General features: G+C 33.4%; 1 protein-coding gene across 2 annotated transcripts in view; it reads left to right on the plus strand.

Annotated features, from left to right (window-relative positions):
• KCNT2 (potassium sodium-activated channel subfamily T member 2) overlaps positions 1–21,245 on the plus strand; it is a 362,366-nt gene that overhangs the window by 158,653 nt on the left and 182,468 nt on the right. For both annotated transcript variants that reach the window (XM_081298140.1, XM_081298141.1), the window contains exons 9-11: positions 16,498–16,678; positions 17,842–18,006; positions 19,901–20,037. In XM_081298140.1, coding sequence (XP_081154266.1) covers positions 16,498–16,678; positions 17,842–18,006; positions 19,901–20,037 — 483 coding nt within the window. The remainder of the gene's footprint in view (positions 1–16,497; positions 16,679–17,841; positions 18,007–19,900; positions 20,038–21,245) is intronic.

Raw genomic sequence — 21,245 nt, forward strand, 5'->3', positions numbered from 1 at the left:
CTTTGAATCTGTTTAATATATGCTGGCAAATTGGTTCTACATTTGCAATGCAGAACTACAGACCGAGCTTAAATAAAACTAAAGGATATAAAAATATAAACATCCTAAAGCAATAAATTTTCAAACTAGAAGTAAAAATGTATTTAGTTAAAAACTAAAACACAACAAATCATAAATAAATAAAGGGTACTTTTCACTATTACTTATCTAAGGATAGTATGAGAGTAATTATATCAATAATGTCTCATTTATATTTTTTATTAAATAATAAAAATTTTAATAGCAAATGCATATTACTGCTTTTTTAGAGCTGGATAGATGAGAACTGTGAGCAAGTTACAATCAAGTCAGGTGTAAATTTAAAGGTATAAGAATGGCTTATCACAGGCATATATTAATAAAATACAAAGTCTAAAAGGATTGGGCATGTGCATTTAACAGGAATGTTAAATTCAAAAGTCAAAATATGAAATAATTTTCTATTCTTCCCTTTCCCAAAGTTTTCCTAATATTCCTTACTTTATGTCACCATTACTCATTTCCTTTAACCCCTGATATTCATAGGCCATATCCAAAAATCAGCGACTATTGCTTTAAAAGCAATCAAAACATTCATTTCAAAATCTATATTTATTTCATACGTTTCTAGTCATATATTCAACCTTTTAACCACAATTATTGAATTAATCAAGAATGTGAATTTTCCAAGGATATTTCCCTAATTTTCTGGTGAATATTAGTAGTAATTAAGTTTTGAATAGACATTTAAGTATGTATTTGACTCTCTACCATTTTGACCTCTACTCTGCACAATTTAAATGTATAGTACTTTAATTTCAGAAAAACTTCAATAGTACTATTCAATAAGATCTCCAAAGAATTTTTATTCTATGATATTGCTGTTTAAGATAAATATTAAAATCAATGGATATTCATAAAAAACAAATTAAATAAGGTGTATATATATGTGTATATATATATACATATACATACACATATATACATACATATGTATATTAGCAACCAAATAATTTATTTTATTAATATATTCATATATATGTATTTTAGCAACCAAAGAATTCATGCCATAGTATATATAGCATGAATTCTTTGGTTGCTAAAACACATAGGATTTTAAAGATAGGTGTATTTAACCTTTACTAAATATAAAATGTTCAAGTCACATAAAATTATATACCTATAAAATTGTTGATGGTGAGTGTCTGTAAAGTAATATAAAAGAGAATGTCTTACTGGGAATTTTTATAAGGAATATTTATATTTTGACATTTCGGTCTTAAAATATTTCTATGTGATGGTATACTAATTTTTACAGAGTTCATTGAACTATATAAATATATACACAGTGGATATACAAACATTTATTTGCATACAGTTATTAATGACATTTTTTCATTCAAGTAATCTTAGTGATAACTAATTCTTTAAAATAAGTCTCTACCCTAATATTAATATTCTGGAGTAGAAACAGTGCTAACTTTTTCTTCTTTTTTTTTTTTTTTTTTTTTTTTTTACCCCTTGCTCTTTTACCAAGAATTAGTCATCATTTTCTGTAAATGATGATAGTGAACTTTCCAAAGGTCAACAAATCTCAGCATGATTACTCTTTCTAAATAGTAAAGGTTATGGGTTTACTTGCCAATTGCCTAACTCTTCTCTTTTGGAGCCTTCTCTGACCACCTGAATTTCCACTTTCATACCAGTGGGGACTTGCAGAATTTTCAAAGGACTGGACAAATTTACAGCTACTCATTGTACATCACCAAATGATTATCTGCTACTGTTATCCTGTTGACATCCATAGTAAAGAGGAATAGACACACTGTTTTCTATTGACGCGCTCCCTGTAATTTCTGTCTCCATTGTTTAATAGCAGCATTTGTTTCTTTTTAAATAGAAAACAAAGGTTTCATGTATATATTTGCTCCTTATATTTGACTCATTTTTATGCCTCCATTTCTCTCGTAAAGTTATGGAACTAAATAACAAAATGATTATTTAAATTCCTTGAACATTATTCTATGCTGGGCATTTCATGGAGCATTAGCTCATTTAATTCTCATAATAGGCAGTAAAGAAGTTAATGTTATTACATTTGCTTTTTAATTGAGCATGAAGTTTGAAAAGCTCAAGTAATTTAGGGAGGTTAGCAAGTGAAATGTTCAAATGTTAATTTGTAGTATTATTAGTTGTACTATTTTAAAGTGGAGGCTACTGTTATTCACTTTAGATTTTAAAAGCTATTTCTTATGTAGACTGGGATGAAAAAGCTTTGTTCTATTTATATCTGCATCTGTAATATCTATCATGGTACCTATCTAGTACCCTAGTGAAACATCAATAAACTTATTTGTATGAATAAACATGACTAACTTTTGCAATATTAAATGGTAACAATTTCCCATTATGCAAATTTAGGAATAATTTCATAGCATTTCTAGTTGGATGTAAATCATTTTGTTATAATTTAAAGCTTAAGAGATGCTTTTATTATATAGAACTAATATAATAAGAAAAAGATATTCATTTGCATTTTGTATTTAAATGTGCTCACTAAATGAATTCGAGTAGCTTTTATGTTTAGAAAAACTACAATTAGAACATGTGTTTTTTTAAAGCATTTTAAATTGCAATAAATGAATTTAAATATGTAGGTGAAGGATACATGACAATAAAAAAATTGTTAAAGTTAGATATGCTGTTTAACCAAATATTTTGGGCAAGATTTAAAATATGCATATAGATAGTTGCCCAGTCACAAACCAATATTAAATTTTAATACTAAAAGATATGAAGATAAAATGCTTACTGATATTCTAAAATAAATATTACAGTATTAAAATTTTCAGCTACTTTCAATTTAATGTCTAATTAAATGTTTTAGCTTGGCCTTTACTGACTAAAAAGTTATATCTCTCTTAGGACAAAGCATAGTAGGATATTTGGATTATGAAAATGCTGTATTTAAGCAGATTCTTGAGTTTAGTTTATCAGAATATTGGTACTGATGATTAATATCACATTTCAGTTCATATACAAAATAATAACTAAAATTCTTCAATTTATGATGAAGAATTGAAGTTTTCATTTAATAATGACTCCAAACACATCTGTGAATGAAGGAAGATAGTAATCTATATTAAAATACACTATAATCTTGTAATTGCTTTAAGCCCTTAAGTAGCATGTTGGAATATTCATAGTTCTAAGTAAAATCACTTATAGAAGCAATATTAAAGTTTGTGTATCATGCAATCAGGAATGTTTTCAATGTTACAACTGATTTGGCCTTAAGAATTATGTATATAAAGTAACAATAGACCATTTACCTATTATGAAAACACAGTACCTTCTTTTGATTCCTTCTACTTCCTGAATTATTTTTTAAGACATGGCTTATATCAACTATTTAAATTATTTTGTATTTTAAATTATTTTCTCAGACAATGAAAGTAGATCTTTATCTTTCTTACCTTTAAAACATTCCAGGTTGTTTTGCTTGTAGCCACAACAACATGCAGTGCTTCAGAAGATACAACTGATGCCTTTGTCATATTGCATACTCTCTAAGAGGCATCCAGGAATGATACTATGGCTGTATAGTGTTCATCAGAGCAATTTGGACCCTGATATTATATTAAGCTTCTCCATGTCTTTACACTTAATTTTGTAAAAGAAAAACTTGGAACAAGTGATTTTCAGGATGTTTAATATCTAATTGTTAAGATTCTATAAGGTTTTAAAGTCCATCTTTTAAAAAAATGATGTGGATAATCTAGAATTTGATAAGCTTGTGCAAATTTCTTCAAAATTTCATTCACAACTTTCAAGAAGGTGATTATATGTATATATATATTCACAAAAGAGCAAAAACTGAAATAGTTTAAAAAATGTTAAAGTGACAACAGGGTCCAGGTTGCTTACCTATTACAGGCAAACCTTTATTTAATATCGAGAGTGATTATTTTTTTTCCTTAAACACCAACTGGACAACTTGTTTGAATGTTAAGTATATAGTAACTAACCTGATTGTCTGAACTTAGTGTTGCAATATTCACTAACAGTGACATCAAGAGGATTATAGGTCAAACATTTGGTCAGTAAATAGTTATAGGAGCAAAGTTACTTAAATCATTCTAAATGTTAGCAACACAGAAAATTCAGAATGTAATGGGACTAAATAAATACATCTCATATTTCAAAAGTCATTTATAATTAACAAGCCAGTTTTTAATTTTATTTGTACATTATACCAGCAGGATGAGTTTCACTAAGCACATCACATGAATTTCATATTTACAAATTCTTCATTTATCATAGTTTTTAAATATTCCTAACTGATACAAATGCTGAAGTTATAAACACTCATTAGTAGGGACAGTAAAATCTTACTTGCTATTGATTAAAGGTTGTGGGAAATTTAATAGATTTATTTAGCACTGCACCTGCCTCATTTGGCAAAGAAGTATTTATTTTATGCTTTACTGAAATATAATCAGTGGCTACAAATTGTACATATTTAATGTTTACATTTCAATGAGTTTGACTATGGGTGCACCTATGATACCAAAGCCACAATCAAGACACTAAACATATCCATCACCTGCAGAAACTTTTGTTGTGTTCTTTGTGATTGTGTGTGTTTGTGACATAGAGAGACATAACAAATCTTACCATGAGAACTACCCTTCTAACTCATTTTAAGATGCACACTACCTTATTATTAGTAATAGGCACTATGTTAACAGGAGATAATTATCTCCCGAATTGAATGTTCTCATCTGGCATAACTTCAACTTTATATCCATTGAGCAATGAGCAGCAATGATCAATTCTTCATTCCTTCTCAGTGCCTAGTAGATAACCTTCTGCTTTCTGCTTTTATGAGTGTGACTATTTTAGGTAGTTCATGTAAATATGATCTTGAACATTTTTCTCATTTTTTTGAAATTAAGTTATTGGAGATTCTTATGTACTTTGGAAATTAATCTCTTTTTGGATAGTGAAAGACCGAACAAGGCTCGTCATCGGAGAAAATGCCTGTTTATTGAGGAACATCTCTGCATATTTATAGAGCTGGGGGGCGGTTTGACAGTTATGACAGTTTAATGGTTTAATGGTTTGACAGTTGGCACAGGGTGCTTTCTGATTGGTGGGTAAGGATCATGAGAGTCAGCAGGGCTCACCATTGGGCGGCTCTCTCAGTGGATGGGGAAATTACTCTTTGGAGCCTGGGCCACTCCCAACAGATAGATGGTTTTACAAACATTTTCTCTCATTCTTCATTTGCCATTTCACTTGGTTAATTGTTTCCTTCCCAGAAACTTTTCAGTTTGATTAGTTCAACTTGTCTGTTTTTGTATTTGTCACCTAGTTTTTTGATGCCAATCCAGGACATTATTGCCAAGACCAATGTCAAGAATATTTTTCTCTATGTTTCTTCTGGGAGTTTTTGAGCTTAAGATCTTGCACTGAAATCTTCAACCCACTTTGAGTTAATTTTTGTGTATTGTGTGAGATAAGGGTCCAGTTTTATTCACTAAAAAGTTTCTATTCTTGCTACTACTCATACTAGATTCCATAGTGAAAGCAGTAGTCTAATGAACACTTTTGCATGCTTTTATTTTTCTTTCACATGTTATTTTTATTTTATATCTAAACAGGAAAAATGGCTTGGTCATTTAAATATACCACAGTAGAAGTCTATGTATTTTATGATCAGATCCTCATTTATTCATTTAAAATATTAATGAACATTATTATATGCTTGGCACTATTTTGGGTGTTCATGGTAATACTGAAGAAGAAACAAATGGGCCTCCACCATCAGGAATGCAGGCCATGGATAACAAACACTATAAATGAATTTTTTGCGGGGAGGGTGCCAGGGATTAAACTCAGGGGCACTCAATCACTGATTCACATCCCTGGCTCTATTTTTATTTTATTTAGAGACAGGGTCTCACTGAATTGCTTAGCTCCTCACTTTTTCCTGAGGCTGGCTTTGAACTCTGATCCTCAGTCTGGATCCTCAGATCCTCAGATTGTGCCTCAGTCTCCTGAGCCACTGGGATTACAGGCCCAAGCCACTGTGCCTGGCTTATAAATGGATATTTTTAAAAGAATGTAAATAACCTACAAAAGATTAGACATATATGTGATGATGAAGATAAATCTCATAGATTTGGTGGCATTTTCTTAGGACTTAAAGAATGTAAGGAGTTAGTCATGGGATTGTCTGGTACTGTAGAGTTCCAGCCAGATAGAATACACAATGCCAAGGTCTTTACTAAGAATGTGTTTGGCAATAATGCCAGTGTTGCTGGAAACGAAGAAACCACAGGAAGAAGAGTAAAAAGTAAACCTTAAGGACACAATGAGGGGTCAGATTGGGTAATGAGCTAGGAAAATGAAAGAGCACTAGTTTTTATTCTAAGTGCAATAATCACATCAGGCATTTGAGTAGAGGAATAAAAATAACAAGGCCTGACTCAGGTTTTCATATGTTAATCGATTTGGTTCAAGGCTGGGAGTGTCTATTACAGTTCAGGGAAGTGATGATGGGTTGGCTTATTGTGGTCTCAGTAAAAGGGTGAGTAGTGACTGTGGATTTTGGATATTTGGAAACTAAGTATAGAGAGGTGCTGAGAATAGATGTAAGTTATGAGCAAGGTTTTAGCCTAAGTAACTGGAAACCTAGATTTATCATGAACTGATGATTAAGAGTGAGAGGAGCAGGTTTAGGAAGGAAATTTATGATTCAATTTGAACTTTGGGGCATGTATTGCAAATCTAAGGGATGACGTTGAGAAAAGAGTTAGGTGCGTGCTTGGCATGTTTAAGGAACAGTCAGTGTGCCTAGCAGGTATAAGTAACAGAACTCTATTTAAAGATATCGGAGAGCCAGAAATGTTTTTGGGTTTTTTTCCCCCTGACCATGATAAAAGTACATTAAGATTTACAAACAAGAAAGAAAATCTGGCCTATAATTTAAAAGGATTTCTCTGTTCTTGAGCTTAAGTGTTTTCTGCCTTATTTTTTCACTTGGATAGAGGAACTAATTAGGTATACTTATGGGATCTAATGTAATGTTTGAGACTATGTATACATTACGGGAAGATGCAACTAAGCTACTTAACACATCATTCAACCAGTTTATAATTTTGTCCTGTGTGGTAAACATGTTAAAATTGATTTTAACAGTATGGAACTATATAATTTATTAACTATAGTCACTGAAACTGTGTACCTTTGAATGAACATTTTTTTTTTAATTTCCCATGCCTTTTTTCCTCACAACATCTGGTAACTACCTTTCTGTTCTGTTTCTATGAGATTGACTTTTTGAGGGGTGGTAGATATAAGGCTATCATGAAGCTTTCCTTCAGCTAAACCTCAAGTTGAATGCTGTTACAGCTCAACCCAGGAAAGACCATATATGACAACCTCACAGCTACATTATTTTCAGTGGTGAGCAGTTGAAAGTGTTTCCCCTAAGATTGGAACAATACAAGGAGGCCCATTCTTACCATTTCTATTTAATATACCACTAGAAATCCTTGCCCAGAGGAGTTAGGCAAGAAAAAGAAATAAAAGGCATTTGTATAGGAAAGGAAGAAGTGAAATTGTCTCTATTTGATGATAACATGAGTTTCTATGTAGAAAACCCTGAAAAATACCTGAGAAATCTGATAGATGAGAGCTGATAAACAAATTCAGTAAAATTACAGGTCACCAACTCAACATACATGCAGCAATTATGTTCCTATAAACTAACAGCAAGGTATCTAAAAAAAATAAGAAAACAACTGAATTTATAGCAGTACAAAAATAACTTAAGAGTAAAATAATATGACTAAGGAGGGAAAAGTTCTCGAAATTCAAAACTACAACAAAACTGTTGGAAAAAAAATAAGGATGACACAAATAGGTATAAAAATAAATATCCCATATTCATGGATTGAATGAATTAATATTATTAAGAGGTCAGTGATACCCAAAGCAATTTATAGATTTAATGTAATTTCTATCAAAATTCTGGTGTTATTTTTAACAGAAATTACAGAAACAATCTTTAGTTTTATAGAAGATATTTTAAAAATCCTTTAAAAATGTAATGGCTTTGGTATTTGTGAACATAAGCAGTGACCCTTATAACATTTTACATGAGTCTATTTCCACACCCCTTCTATCAGAGTAGTTCTTGTAATGTACTTTGATATAGAACAAAGGAGATAAAATCTAGATCTTGAGAGGACTTGAATCACCCATCTTGATCCTTTTGGAGTGCTACTCTGATAACAGCAAGGAAGCCAGTCAAGCCACCTGGAGAATACAAGGCACTCACGAGGAAGGACTGAGGCACTCTCACCAATGCTGAATACTGACCATCCAGCACAAGAGTGAAGCCACTGCAGGGCTTGCTTTCCAGCCAGAGCTCGAGCTGAACACAGTCACATATACGATCTAAGAAAACCACAGAAGTGTCTCGGACAACTGCAGAAATCTGTAAAATGATAAACTGATAGTGTTTAAAGCTGCTATGTTTTAGAGAATTTATTAAGCAGTAATAAGAAATCAATACAGATCCATGAAATATTTTTTGGAGTCTAGTCTATATTATTTGGGAAGAGTTTAACCAGTTCTTTTGTTGTTGTTGTTCATTTTTGGCTATTGTGTATTTTGTGCTAAATACTGTTATACTGTCAGAAATTAAAATATAGATAATGTATACTTATTGTCACCAGGGTAGATGATAGTTGAGTAGGGGTGATAAATATTAAATGTTAAATGTACATATTGTTGTAAAAGTTCACCTAACCAATACATGAACTTATACATACATGAAATTCAGAGGGAACTCTGTAACTTGGGGTTCAAGACAGGCTTCATGAGGAAAGTCCCACTGAGGTAGTTCTTAAAAAAACTGGATATATGTCAAGTATTGGAAAGAGATTTTCAGGAATAGATTGAAAAAAGGTAGACATATAGGGGACAAGGTTTATATGTTATGCTGGATAAATAGTCAAACCATAAGTAAAGGAGAGCTAACATACTCAAAAATACAAAAATAAATTAGATCCTTATGCTGTAGTCTATAGTTCAATATTTAGCATGTATCTGTTGTTGAATAACAAGATGTCCCAAAATGTAGTTCATTAAAGCAGTACAATTTGTTATTTCTTCCAATTGTTGTGGTTGGTAATTAAGCTTTCTGCTGATTTCAACTGCAATTACTCTTGATTTTAGTCATCTGATAGCCTGACAAATGAAGGATTCTAGATGACCCCACTGTCATGTCTAGCAGTTGGTGCCAGCTGAACATGTGGCCTCAAGTAGACATTACATTAATCCATGGCTTCCATTGACCATACCAGACTCCACAATATGGTGGTCTCAGGGATTCAAGAATACAAGAAAGAATTAGCAAGGACTCTTAACGCCTAGTATTTGCAATCACACAATGCTATTTCCACCATATTATTGTATTATGGGGAGACCCCTCAGAAAACACACTAAGCTTGAGTTTGAAATGAATCAAAGAATTTCATTTTATCTATCTTTTCCTGGCCAGGGACACTACTGCCAGAGCCCAAGTGGCTTTCTGATAGAAGTGTGCTGGGCAGTCTATGGTTCCAATATTTAAAAAAGAAAACCACATCCTTTGGAATCTGAGAATTGCCAGCAAGCAGGATACTAAGACTGAGAAAAGTAATTAGTAGATCAGAATCATTAGTCACATCCTGGGTTTGAGCACAGTTGTGGTTGTACATCCTGGGTTCGAGTACATTTGCAGGTGTATGAAGCACAGAAAAACAATTTAAAAAAAATTTCTTAAAAACAGCTTATATAACAGTTTCACATGGGAACCATAAAATTGGAGTTACTATGGTTATATCTATTTAGGCTTGTCTATAACTACACCTCATACTTAACTATTATTTTATTGGCCTATACTTACCTGTGACTTAACCTATACTTGTCTGTACCTGTGTATAACTACAGTTAACCTATGAGCACACACTTATCACCTTATATTGTCTATGTCTTACTGCTAGCAACATTAAAATCCTATAACTTAAAATCGTATTATTATTTTATTGCTACTTCTTCTACTTTACTGTTAACTTCTTCTACCTTATAACTAGGGCAACTAAGGTAACTTAACATCACTAATTTTATAACACTTATCTTAGAATCCTGTTATCTGTATTATTTCATTTATGTATTTTTATTTATATATTTCCTAATCTTTCCTAACCTATTACTTGTATTGATTAACTCAGCAATTGATCAAAGCATTTCATTAAACCAGGTTAGATTCAAGGACATGGAAATACAGACTTCACATCTTGACAGGAGAAACAATATCATTATTGCAAAGGGGAGATGAACCTCGGGAGACCTGATTATTTTGACAGCTATTATAATAATCTGTTATAATACAAATTAGAGATTCTCACTTTAATCAGTGAGAATCCATTAGCCTTTTTGAACCTGTTATTAAGCTGTCTTCAAGCTGTGTTTAAATAATTTGAATATGGCCATTAACAGTAAGTTACGTTAATGAATGGATAGATTAAGTCCAAGAAGCACAGTAGAACACTTTTTGGTAACTTAAGTCTAAATAACCGGTCAAGGAAAATGTAACAAACTCAGATAACATTTGACTCCTTAGAAATTTGTAACTTGGTTTAATTATCTTCCTTTCTTTATTCTATTTTCTAATAAAGCTAAAAAGTTATGTATAACCTGTTCACATTCTCAGATATATCTTATTGTATATAACATTTCAAAAGGCCTAACTCCACAAAAATATTTGTTGTTATACATTTCTTCTCTTTAGTTATATTAGACTTCCATCTGAATAGCTTCACAATTAGTTTGTTAATATTGTCCAGAATTAGTGGAGCAAATAAACTTGATATGAATCAATTTTCTGTTTTGGGTGTTCTTGTGTATCACAAAAAATTCCAAAGCATAGAACAAGGGCAATTTTCCTGAACTATTTTGACCAACTGGAGTTAAACAAAACAAAACAAAACCCCAAAACACAAAACAAAACAAATCAAAAGAACCCAAAACAAGAACAGTTTCTCTTTCAGAAGTAAAATAAGTGCTTTCCTTCCCCTCTTCTGTTTTTTGAATGATCTACATATGTACTTATTCTTTTGCCTAACAATTCACCACCTGAGACTTTGATGTTACAAGGGCAGGGTGGATAGATATATTTAGAGATTTCAGACAACTGAATATTTATGATATGTAATAGACAAACAGGGAGAATATCCAAAAAAGACTGGAAAATGAATTTTGGGGTTTAAATACTGAACCGCCATCATAATTGAGCTGTCTGCTTGTTGTACACAGAAGCTCTAGTGGGTGTCCAAAACCACACACTGATTTTTTTTGACAGCTTCATAAAAGCACAATTTATACACCATGAAATTCATTCGTTTTAAGTGTAAATTCAATCCTAATTTAACATATTTACAGGGTTTTGTAGCCATCACCACAATCCAGTTTTAGAACATTTCCATCTCCATATTCCCACCATCAGTTCCAGGCAACCACTAATCTGCTTTCTGTCTCTTTTCTGGATATTTCATATAAACAGAAACATGTGTGTTCTTTTGCATCTGACTTCTTTTACTCAGCAAGTTTCTGCAGTTTATCCATGTTGTAACATGTATCAGTACTTTAATTATCCTCTCCCACCCTTCTTTCTTTTTTTTTTTCTTTCCTGAATTGTATTCTATTTTTGTGCTAGTTCATTTTACTGTTATAACAAAATATTTGATACTGGGTAATTTATAAAAGCATAAATCTATTTCTGATAGCTCCAGGTTCTAGGGTGTTCAAGATCAAGGTGCTGCATAATTGCTGTCTGGTGTGGACCCTCTGTTTACTTCCACCATTGTCCCTTTTTGCTATGTCCTCACATGGTGGAAAACAGAAGGGCAAAAATGGTCCTAGCTCATTCTCCCTAGCTCTTTTATAGAGTCATTAGAACTACTCATGAAGCCTCGGTCCATTTCTTAAATCACTTTCCAAGTCTCCATTTTTTAATAGTATTGCATTGAAAATTTAGGTCTCAACATAAATTTTGGAAGAAACACAAATGTTCAAACCATAGAATTCCACCTTAGATTCCCCCCAATTCATATCTGACTGTCCTGTAAAGCTCATTCCTTTCTTCCCAAAAGCTCCAAAAGTCTTAACTTGTGTAGTCAAGTCCTTGAGGAAAACAACACTAAATCCTGAAGTTTGAGGGCAATTTTCTTTGATTACACGTTATAAGTTTTGGACATTCTGGACAGGGCTTGGCCACTAAGACACTGAGAGATTCCCACTTCCATGGCTTTTTTGGATACATCCCACAAAGTGGACTTCACAGTTTGAAATCTGGTGGTTCCGGTGTCCCAGGAGAAACTCCACCCGTGGGTCTCAGGAGTTTCCCTAGTGACGCCACTGTGGCACTTCTCCTGAGCCACAAGGCCGTCCAGAACATCCTTTGAAGTCAAGGTAGAAGCAGCCCTTCTTTCCTAGTTCATGTAGTCTGTATACCCGCGGAGTCAGCACTGTATGCCTGCTCTGAGGTTGACCACTTGTATCCTCAGGAGCAGCAGCCTGAGCCATGTCTGTGCCTGCTGAGGCTACACTTGGGCCCCTGTGAGCCACACCTGTGGCTCAGGAGCACTGTGCTAGAATGTAGAGATCACAATTGAGGTTTCCTTGGGCACAAAGTGCCCCAGGCATCTCGGGCTCCTCTCTTGAAACCTCTTTGCTCCAGAGTGGGCTCCATAATACCTTCAGGATTACTTCTTCATTGTCTGGGTGAGTGGCATCTGGCTTCCTTCTGTCCCTACCATTCTCCCACTCTTGGAGTTTTCTCCTGAACACCATTTTTATTCTTTGCAATCTGGCCAGGATGAGAATTTTCCATATCTTTATGTTCTGCTTCCCTTTTGATTATAAATTCCATCTTTTCTCCATTTCACTCTTCTCTCATTTTAGCAGTCAGGAGATACCATGCAGCACCCTTAGCATTTACTTAGAGATTTCTTCTGCTAAATATTCTAGTTCATCACTCTTAAGTTCTTCCTTCCTTCTGCAAAGTACTAGGACATAAACATATTTCAGCCAAGTTATGCCACTTTGTATGAGGATGGTCTTTCCTCTGCTTTCCAATAAAATATTCCACGTTTCTAATAACTCATCAGAATGGCCTTTACTATCCATATTTTTGGTCTGCTGCTATAAGAATACCTGATACTGTATAATTTATAAACAAACAAAGAAAGAAACAAAAAGCACCTTATTTTTGACAGTTTCAGGGGCTGTTAAGTCCAAGATCAAGACCCCCTAGGTTTAGTGTCTAGTGAGGACCTTCTCTCTACTTTCAAAATAGTGTTTTTTTTTCTTTATTCTCACATGACAAAAGGCACATAGGCTAAAAAGGCCTAGCTAATTCTCTCCAGCCTTATCCAGGCTCTATGCTCATGATTAATTTCCTCCTAAACAGCCCACCTGTTAATAAATATTGACTCATTAATAAATATTGCCTCATTGAGGATTTATGTTTCACCATGACTTTTGGAGAGAATGTCATCTTTCAAATCATAGCAATTATGCACTAATTTTCATATTGCATTTGCTGTATTTCTCTCCAACATGCACAATATGTTTATCATTCTTAGTCATAATGGTTTTTGAAACTAGTAGCAGCAATATTTCTAATGCCATTTTAACGATTCCAATTTTGGGGTACCTTGTAACAGTTTCTTACTTTCACACCATTAATGGCTTTGCTTAGATGATTGTCCCATTTATGGATTTCTTTTGAGAGTCACTTGGTGTGTTAGTTCACTTTGTGCTGGTATAATAGAACACTCCCATGGATTAAAGCTCACTTTCTTGGAGCTCTCAAGAATGGGTTTAAGGTTGCATACAGTGGTGCAGGCCTGTAATCCCAGTGGCTCAGGAGGCTGAGGCAGGAGAACCACAAGTTTAAAGTTAGCCTAAGCAATTCAGCAAGGCCCTAAGCAACTCAATGAGTCTCTGTCTCTAAATAAAATACAAAAAGGGCTGGAGTTGTGGCTCAGTGTATAAGTGTCCCTGAGTTCAATCCCCAGTAGAGAGAGAGAGGGGGGGGGGGGAATAGATTTAATATCTTTGCAAAAGGGATTTCCCTATCCCTGTCCCTTCTGCCACATGAAGACATAGTAGGACAAGTACCAGGCCTTACCCTGTTTGACCTCAGACTTGTTTCTCTTTTTTTCTTGGTCTATCCATTTTAACAGGGATCAGATCCTTATTTGCTGTGTTTCCAAGGTCTCTTTGTCACATGTCTGTTTTCTGTGATCAGCCATTAGAGGGGTTGGAAGGAGATTGGCTGATTGAATAGAAAGGTCAATTTTTTCCCTTCCCCATCTTTATATTGTATATATTCATCAAGGGCGGCTTCTTGTCTGTTTCTTCCACTCAAGACCCCTGCTGTGGTTCCAGCTTGTTCCAGGTGATCTTGGAACAAGATCTGCACTTTGTCTTTGGTATTGTAATGGCTTCTTGCTGTTGCTAGTCTCTGGATTGCTATACAACCATCTGTTTGGTCTCTCAGCTCTTCTATCACCTCATCTAATGAATTCTCTGAATTAAATTATTATTGAATTACTATTCTGTTTAATATAAACAGAATTTCCAGTAGAACTTTCTGCAGTGAAGGAAATGTCCAGCACTGTAGCTACTAGCTACAACGGCTATTAAATACTTGAAATGTGGATAGTGCAATGGAAGATGTAAATTTTCATTGCTTCCCAATTTAAAATCAATCAAATTAATGGATTTAAGTAGCCACATCTGGCTTGTGGCTATTATATTGGACTACAGAACCCTATATTAAAGATATAATTCCTTTCTCCTAGTTGCAGAGATTAAATTGGCCTCTTAAATATATATTTTTTTTTTAATTTAAAAGTGAACATTTTTTCTTTGAATTTTATCCCAGTGCTTTTAGGCTTCAAGCTCTTCCCATTTACAGCCTTGCCAAATGACTTCTATTTTTTAATTTTTCCTTTACATTTACATTTTGTCATCTCAAGTCTATTTTGGTGACAAGTCTGTCTGTTTTAACTCATCTGAAATGTTTTATGACTGCTTTTTAAAAATTTCCTTTATACTAGGTTTGAAAGAGATAGGATTTAATGTGGTCTAACCTTTCCTGAGTTATTAGTACCATATTTAGTATAGTCACACCCTTCTTCCATAGTCCTCCCTTGCCCCAGCCATTTCTTTTGTGGCTGTATCTAACTTTTAGAAAATTCTACCTTATATTAATACTGGATTTATTTTTCTGTAACCTCTATTAGTTGGTTTTATTTAACTTTTAAGAGCAATTACATGATTGCTCTCAGTGATGGTCCTAGTGAGGACCTTTACTCTACTTGCAAAATGGTGTTTTGTTGCTTTATTCTCACATTATAAAAGGCATGATTCTTTTTTCATTATAGTACTTTTGAAGTTTGCTACCATCTTCACTGGAGTTCTTTTTTCTATGTTAAATGTTCAAAGTTTTTCATTATACCTTATTTAGTACAACCCTAGGTTCCATACCTTCTCTGCATGGCCTTTGGTTGACTGGACCAAAAGTCTTTGTAGTGCTCTCATTTAACCTACTTCTATATAATATAATTATATTTCAGGACATGGTAGGATATCCGGTAGGATTAGCTAAATTCTTAGTTTTCCTCTTGGTTGATTAAAAAGCCTGTTTCCCCTACACATTCTCTCTGTCCTTTCATGAAGCATAATTCATTTGACAGGTTTTTACTAAACATGTAGTGCTGTTGTCACTGGAGATAGAATTGGTTGTTTGGACTCAAATACAGGATGTTATATTTTACTCCTACAGAATTGTATCTTGTTGCAACCTTTATAAAATAATAAATAAAGCCTACTCCCACAGGCATTAATCCATACCGAGAGTGGACATGTCCCACTTCTGAATGCATAATTACAATGATAAATAAATTTGATCATGTGTTTTGTCAGGGACAACAAACTATAGCATTGGATAATTGTTAACTCAAGACTTTGCTGTATATATACAGTAAAATGACTTTTGATATTTTTACAGAAATTAGATTTAACAAATTCTTGTCCTTTGTTTCCTTAACATGCCTTCAGTATCTCTGTGTGTTATCCATGAAATTAACTCTATTCATTGAATCATTATTCAAATATACTTTATGATATTTTGGCTAACATTTTTGGCTGTTAATCAAAAATAAGACTATATCTGGTTAGTATAGAAAATACTTGAATATTATATTTCTCTGGGAAAAATATTGTGAAATGTAAGAGATCAACCGTTAAATGGTTTTATTAAATGTGCTTTGACTTTCAAAATAATAATGGTGAGAAAAAAATATGTTCAATTTGCAGAGTTTTAATTTTAATGCATTTTTGCTTCTTTAGCATTTGTGGAATCCAACATTTGGAACGAATAGGAAAGAAGCTGAATCTCTTTGATTCCCTTTATTTCTGCATTGTGACGTTTTCTACTGTGGGCTTTGGGGACGTCACTCCTGAAACGTGGTCTTCCAAGCTTTTTGTTGTTGCTATGATCTGTGTTGCTCTTGTGGTTTTACCCATACAGGTAAATATAGCCTTGCTAAATTTTATAGAAGTGTTCAAAGTCTTGTAAAATTGAATATTCCATATTTTAATAAAAATACCGGGTGCCTTATTCATCTAGCAGTAATATACCACCACATTCTCTTATTATATCTAATCAATTATGTAAATTATTTCAGGAATTCCATTTTTTTGCTTTATTAGAAACAGTGAGGTGTTTTCTTCCTTCAGACCAATTGATAGCTCACATCTTGTTTTAATTATTTGAGTTGCTTTTCTTTATATAGACAGTGTTAAATCACATTAATTATGGGATACTATGATGCTATTATTGGATGGTAGACTAAAGAAACAAATTTGTGAAAGGTCAATTTCTCTCAACTCTTGAAAATAAACCTAAAAGCCATAAACTTCAATGGATTAGAAATTGATTATTTATGTTCAACTAAACCAAAATTTGAACATGGTGTTACAACTAATATACAGCATTTTGGGACCTGAATAGGAGGTTGCAAAAGGATAGGGATATAAAATGTGACTTAAGATAAATAGAAGTAATTGGCAACTCCTTCTTGTAATGACCCCTGGGTGCTCCTAAGTGAGCATGTCAGAACAGAGATATGATGAAGTGTAAATTAAACTTGCATGTTCATTACACAACTTTGGCAATGAGTGTATCTAAATACATCCTTTGCAGCCACAAAAAAATTACCTTCTATGTCTTGTTTCCTTATACTCTTCCCTTGCTCGCTCCTCTTCCTCCAGATACTGATGAGGGTGTGGTGTGGCTTTTGTGTCTTGATAAGGGAATTTCCCATTGCATGACATGTGGGTAGAACTTGACAGGAGAATGTGGAGGGATGCTGACAATTTCCTCAGCATATGGCATAACTTATCATGTTCTACTGTATATAAAGTAGAGGCATAAGCCTTTTAGTGGCCTGATGTGATATAGTAACACAATTGTGGTAATTTATTTCCTTAGATACCTAAAACTCATGGCAGACACTTATAATCTCTGAACAAACCATATGACAAATCTGTTGTTGAAGAGAATACTTAGAATTTCAATGAGTTCACCTAAGAAATTGACTGTACCTAATAAATGATGCATATACTGGATTGATTTTCTTTTGTATTTTCATGTATGATGTTATTCATTCACATTTCAAAAATATATTACAGTTCGAACAGCTGGCCTATTTGTGGATGGAGAGACAAAAGTCAGGTGGCAATTATAGTCGACATAGAGCTCAGACTGAAAAGCATGTTGTTCTGTGCGTCAGCTCACTGAAGATTGATTTACTTATGGATTTTTTAAATGAATTCTATGCTCATCCAAGACTACAGGTACATTTAATGCATGATACTGGATCATACCTATTAATATATTATCAAATTCAGTTAACTGACAGTGGAGCCTGCATTTGGAGGCTTTTAATTTATACAACCAAAGGTATAGAGAGTAAATGAAGAACTACAAATATAGCCAAGAACATAGAAAAAATGCTAGAGGAATAAACAGCATTTTCAGATTCTTTATGTATCTACACTAAAAGACAGATGGAATTATGTTAATTCAGAAAGCAAGATTTTCTTTGAATTAAATGGTTGCTTTTTCTCCCTTGGATAAAACATAAATGACATTTTTATGAAACAGTGAATTTTAAACATAAAGTATAATAAAACAATGAAGGAACCATTTCAATATCATCTGTTCACTTGAATGCTACAGAATTTCATGAAGTTTTGCTGCTGGAAATGTGGAAGTCTGGAAGTTCCTCTTTATTCATTTATTTATTTTTGTTGGTTTGTTTCCTGGAGTATAACTAGGTACTATTTATAGTAGCAGTAAATGACCCAAAATTGTACAGTAACTAGATGAATCAAGAACACAAATTCAGAAGAGTTTCTTAATTTGCCTAGGCAGATGAAATCCTTGGATATTTCTACTTTTCAGGATACATGGTCAATGTAGATTTGTTGGTCCTTCCTCAATATATCATTCTCATGGGGTTAAATAGTTCTGGTGATGGAGACATTGCTGAGTATATTTGTTCATTCTTCCTTTATTAAAAGAAAAAGCATAGATTTGTGAATATTTTTTAGAGCTTTTAAATACTATATTTTTACATTTAAAAAACTTACTTTAAACCTGATAACTATATCATATAAAAATCTTCTGTTTTCATATCAATTAAATGGTGGTTTAGAGAAATTTTCATTCTATTTTGGATTTAAAATTTTTTCTTATTATAATTTCTAGTTTGCTATTATAACTAATAAGGAAAATCTCTTTTGTGGAAAATTTTGATCCTATAATCATGAGTTTTATCTAGTATCAATATAGAGAATTCTTAAAACTCCAAAACTTCCACCAGGCATATTTTAGAGCAATAAAATAGTGAATGTTCACCAAAGAATTTCAAGTCATACAGATCCTTTTGTTTTACACCATATTATCGTTTTGAATAATTTAGTATTTTCTCCAAGGAACCATATATTTTGAAAATTTTTTTATCCCAAGCTCTTTCACTTACTTTGTCAGTATTTTCAATGTTTGTATGAATTACTCATTCATCAAAAATTATTGTAAATTATTATCCATAAAAATATTACCAAATGATAATAATTATCACAGTTTTGTTTTATATATATATATTTTAGAGAGAGTGAGAGAGGAGAGAGGAGAGAGAGAGAGAGAATTTTTAATATTTATTTTTTAGTTCTTGGTGGACACAACATCTTTGTTGGTATGTGGTGCTGAGGATCGAACCCGGGCCGCACACATGCCAGGCGAGCGTGCTACCGCTTGAGCCACATCCCCAGCCCACAGTTTTGTTTTAAAAAGTAATAACTTGAAGGAGAAATTGGTTCTTAAACACTTCTATGTGCCATTCAAAGTATGTATGTTGGGATCATTCTATAGTTACAACTAACACTTCCAAAAAGAGGGTTTGGAGTATGTGGTGTATAATCGCTTCCATTTGTGGTACTAATATAATTGAAATAGGTAAAGAGGAATGATTTATGAAATTCTGTTTGTCTCAGTTGTGTTTATTATAGTGTAATGTTATTAAATGTAATTTATTTAATTTATGCTGAAGTTTATATATAAACCTCTATAAGCAGGAGATCATTTCAATTTTATTGTATTTCAAAATATTCAAATATTTTAATTACCTAGGTAAGACAACATAAAGCATTCTTGTTTTTTCCCCATTTCCCAATTTGTTTTGAATAGGATTATTATGTGGTGATTTTGTGTCCTACTGAAATGGATGTGCAAGTTCGAAGGGTATTACAGATTCCAATGTGGTCTCAAAGAGTTATCTACCTTCAGGGTTCTGCTCTTAAAGATCAGGATCTACTGAGAGCAAAGTAGGTATCCTTATCTGTTTTCCATCTTGCAGCTTGTGGTTTTGAGTGCTTTAATATCTTTTTTATCTTCCAAATCTCAGCAATGTTACAAAATGTGTTAAGGATGTTTGAAAATAGAAATTAGCCTTAGTTCTGCTACGAGTCCAATTAAAATGTTAAAAATATAAAATTGGTTTATTTGCTCCTCTTTCCCAGCCTTACCTTAGGGAAAGATGTTCAGCAGACTGTGTCCACAAGTTGCAATGAGAAGTGTGGCATGGTCTAATTCTCCAAGCTGTCAGAGGTGGGCGAATGTATCCAGACTCACTGTTAAGAGTAGTCTCAGAGTCCCTGCATATTGTTTTGATTCTGAAAATAGAAATCTTGGACTAAGCATTATTTGAGATATCAAAGTAATGAGTCAAGGGCTAGGGATATAACTCAGTTGGTAGAGTGCTTGCCTTGCATGCAGAAGGCCCTGGGTTCAATCCCCAGCACCAAAACAAAACAAACACAGAAGTAATGAGTCAAGTTTTAAATTTTAAAGAGTTTACAAAAATATATTAGGCAGAAAGCACTTGTGTTTTCTGGGATCAGGGATAGAAGAATCCCTGGAGGCTGAAAGAATCTAGAGGGTTAGAGGTCTTTCTAAACTGTCCTCTTCCTGTTGTACATGTCCCAGCCAATTTAGCTTTAGGTGATATAATCTAGGGCACGGAGGTTCTGCCACATGAGCAGAATGAAGCAAGAATGGGTAGACCGTGGGCCCCTGGAAATTAGGGCTTCATCAATACTAGGTCCTTAGTTTCAGAAGTGAAAAGAAAGCCTTAGTTTTGCTAGATGTTTCCTGATGCTTGAAACGTTTTAAACATGTCTTCATGTTCATCCTGAGTTGACCTATGTGCTACTTAAGATTTAAAAGTCTCATGAATATTAGAGCATAAGCTTTTTTTTTTGCTCCCTGCAAGGCGTGTGTGTGTGTGTGTGTGTGTGTGTGTGTATGTGTGTAGAGAGAGAAAGAGAGAGAGAGCGAGCGTGAGCAAGCGCATGGTCTGATAATAGAAAAAGAGTAGAGGAAAAGTAAAAAGCTCTTTTTTGTTGCTTAATCATTCAAGTGGTGACTACATACCTAGCAATTAGGTACTCTGACATTACTTTTGATTCATAAATGGCAAAGTTAAAATGAGGTTTGTTTGTTTTAATGACTCACTTTCTAAAGCATGAGGTCA

Source organism: Spermophilus citellus, assembly GCF_964194105.1.
Source record: "Spermophilus citellus genome assembly, chromosome: 6".
In the NCBI taxonomy this organism is placed as follows: domain Eukaryota; kingdom Metazoa; phylum Chordata; class Mammalia; order Rodentia; family Sciuridae; genus Spermophilus; species Spermophilus citellus.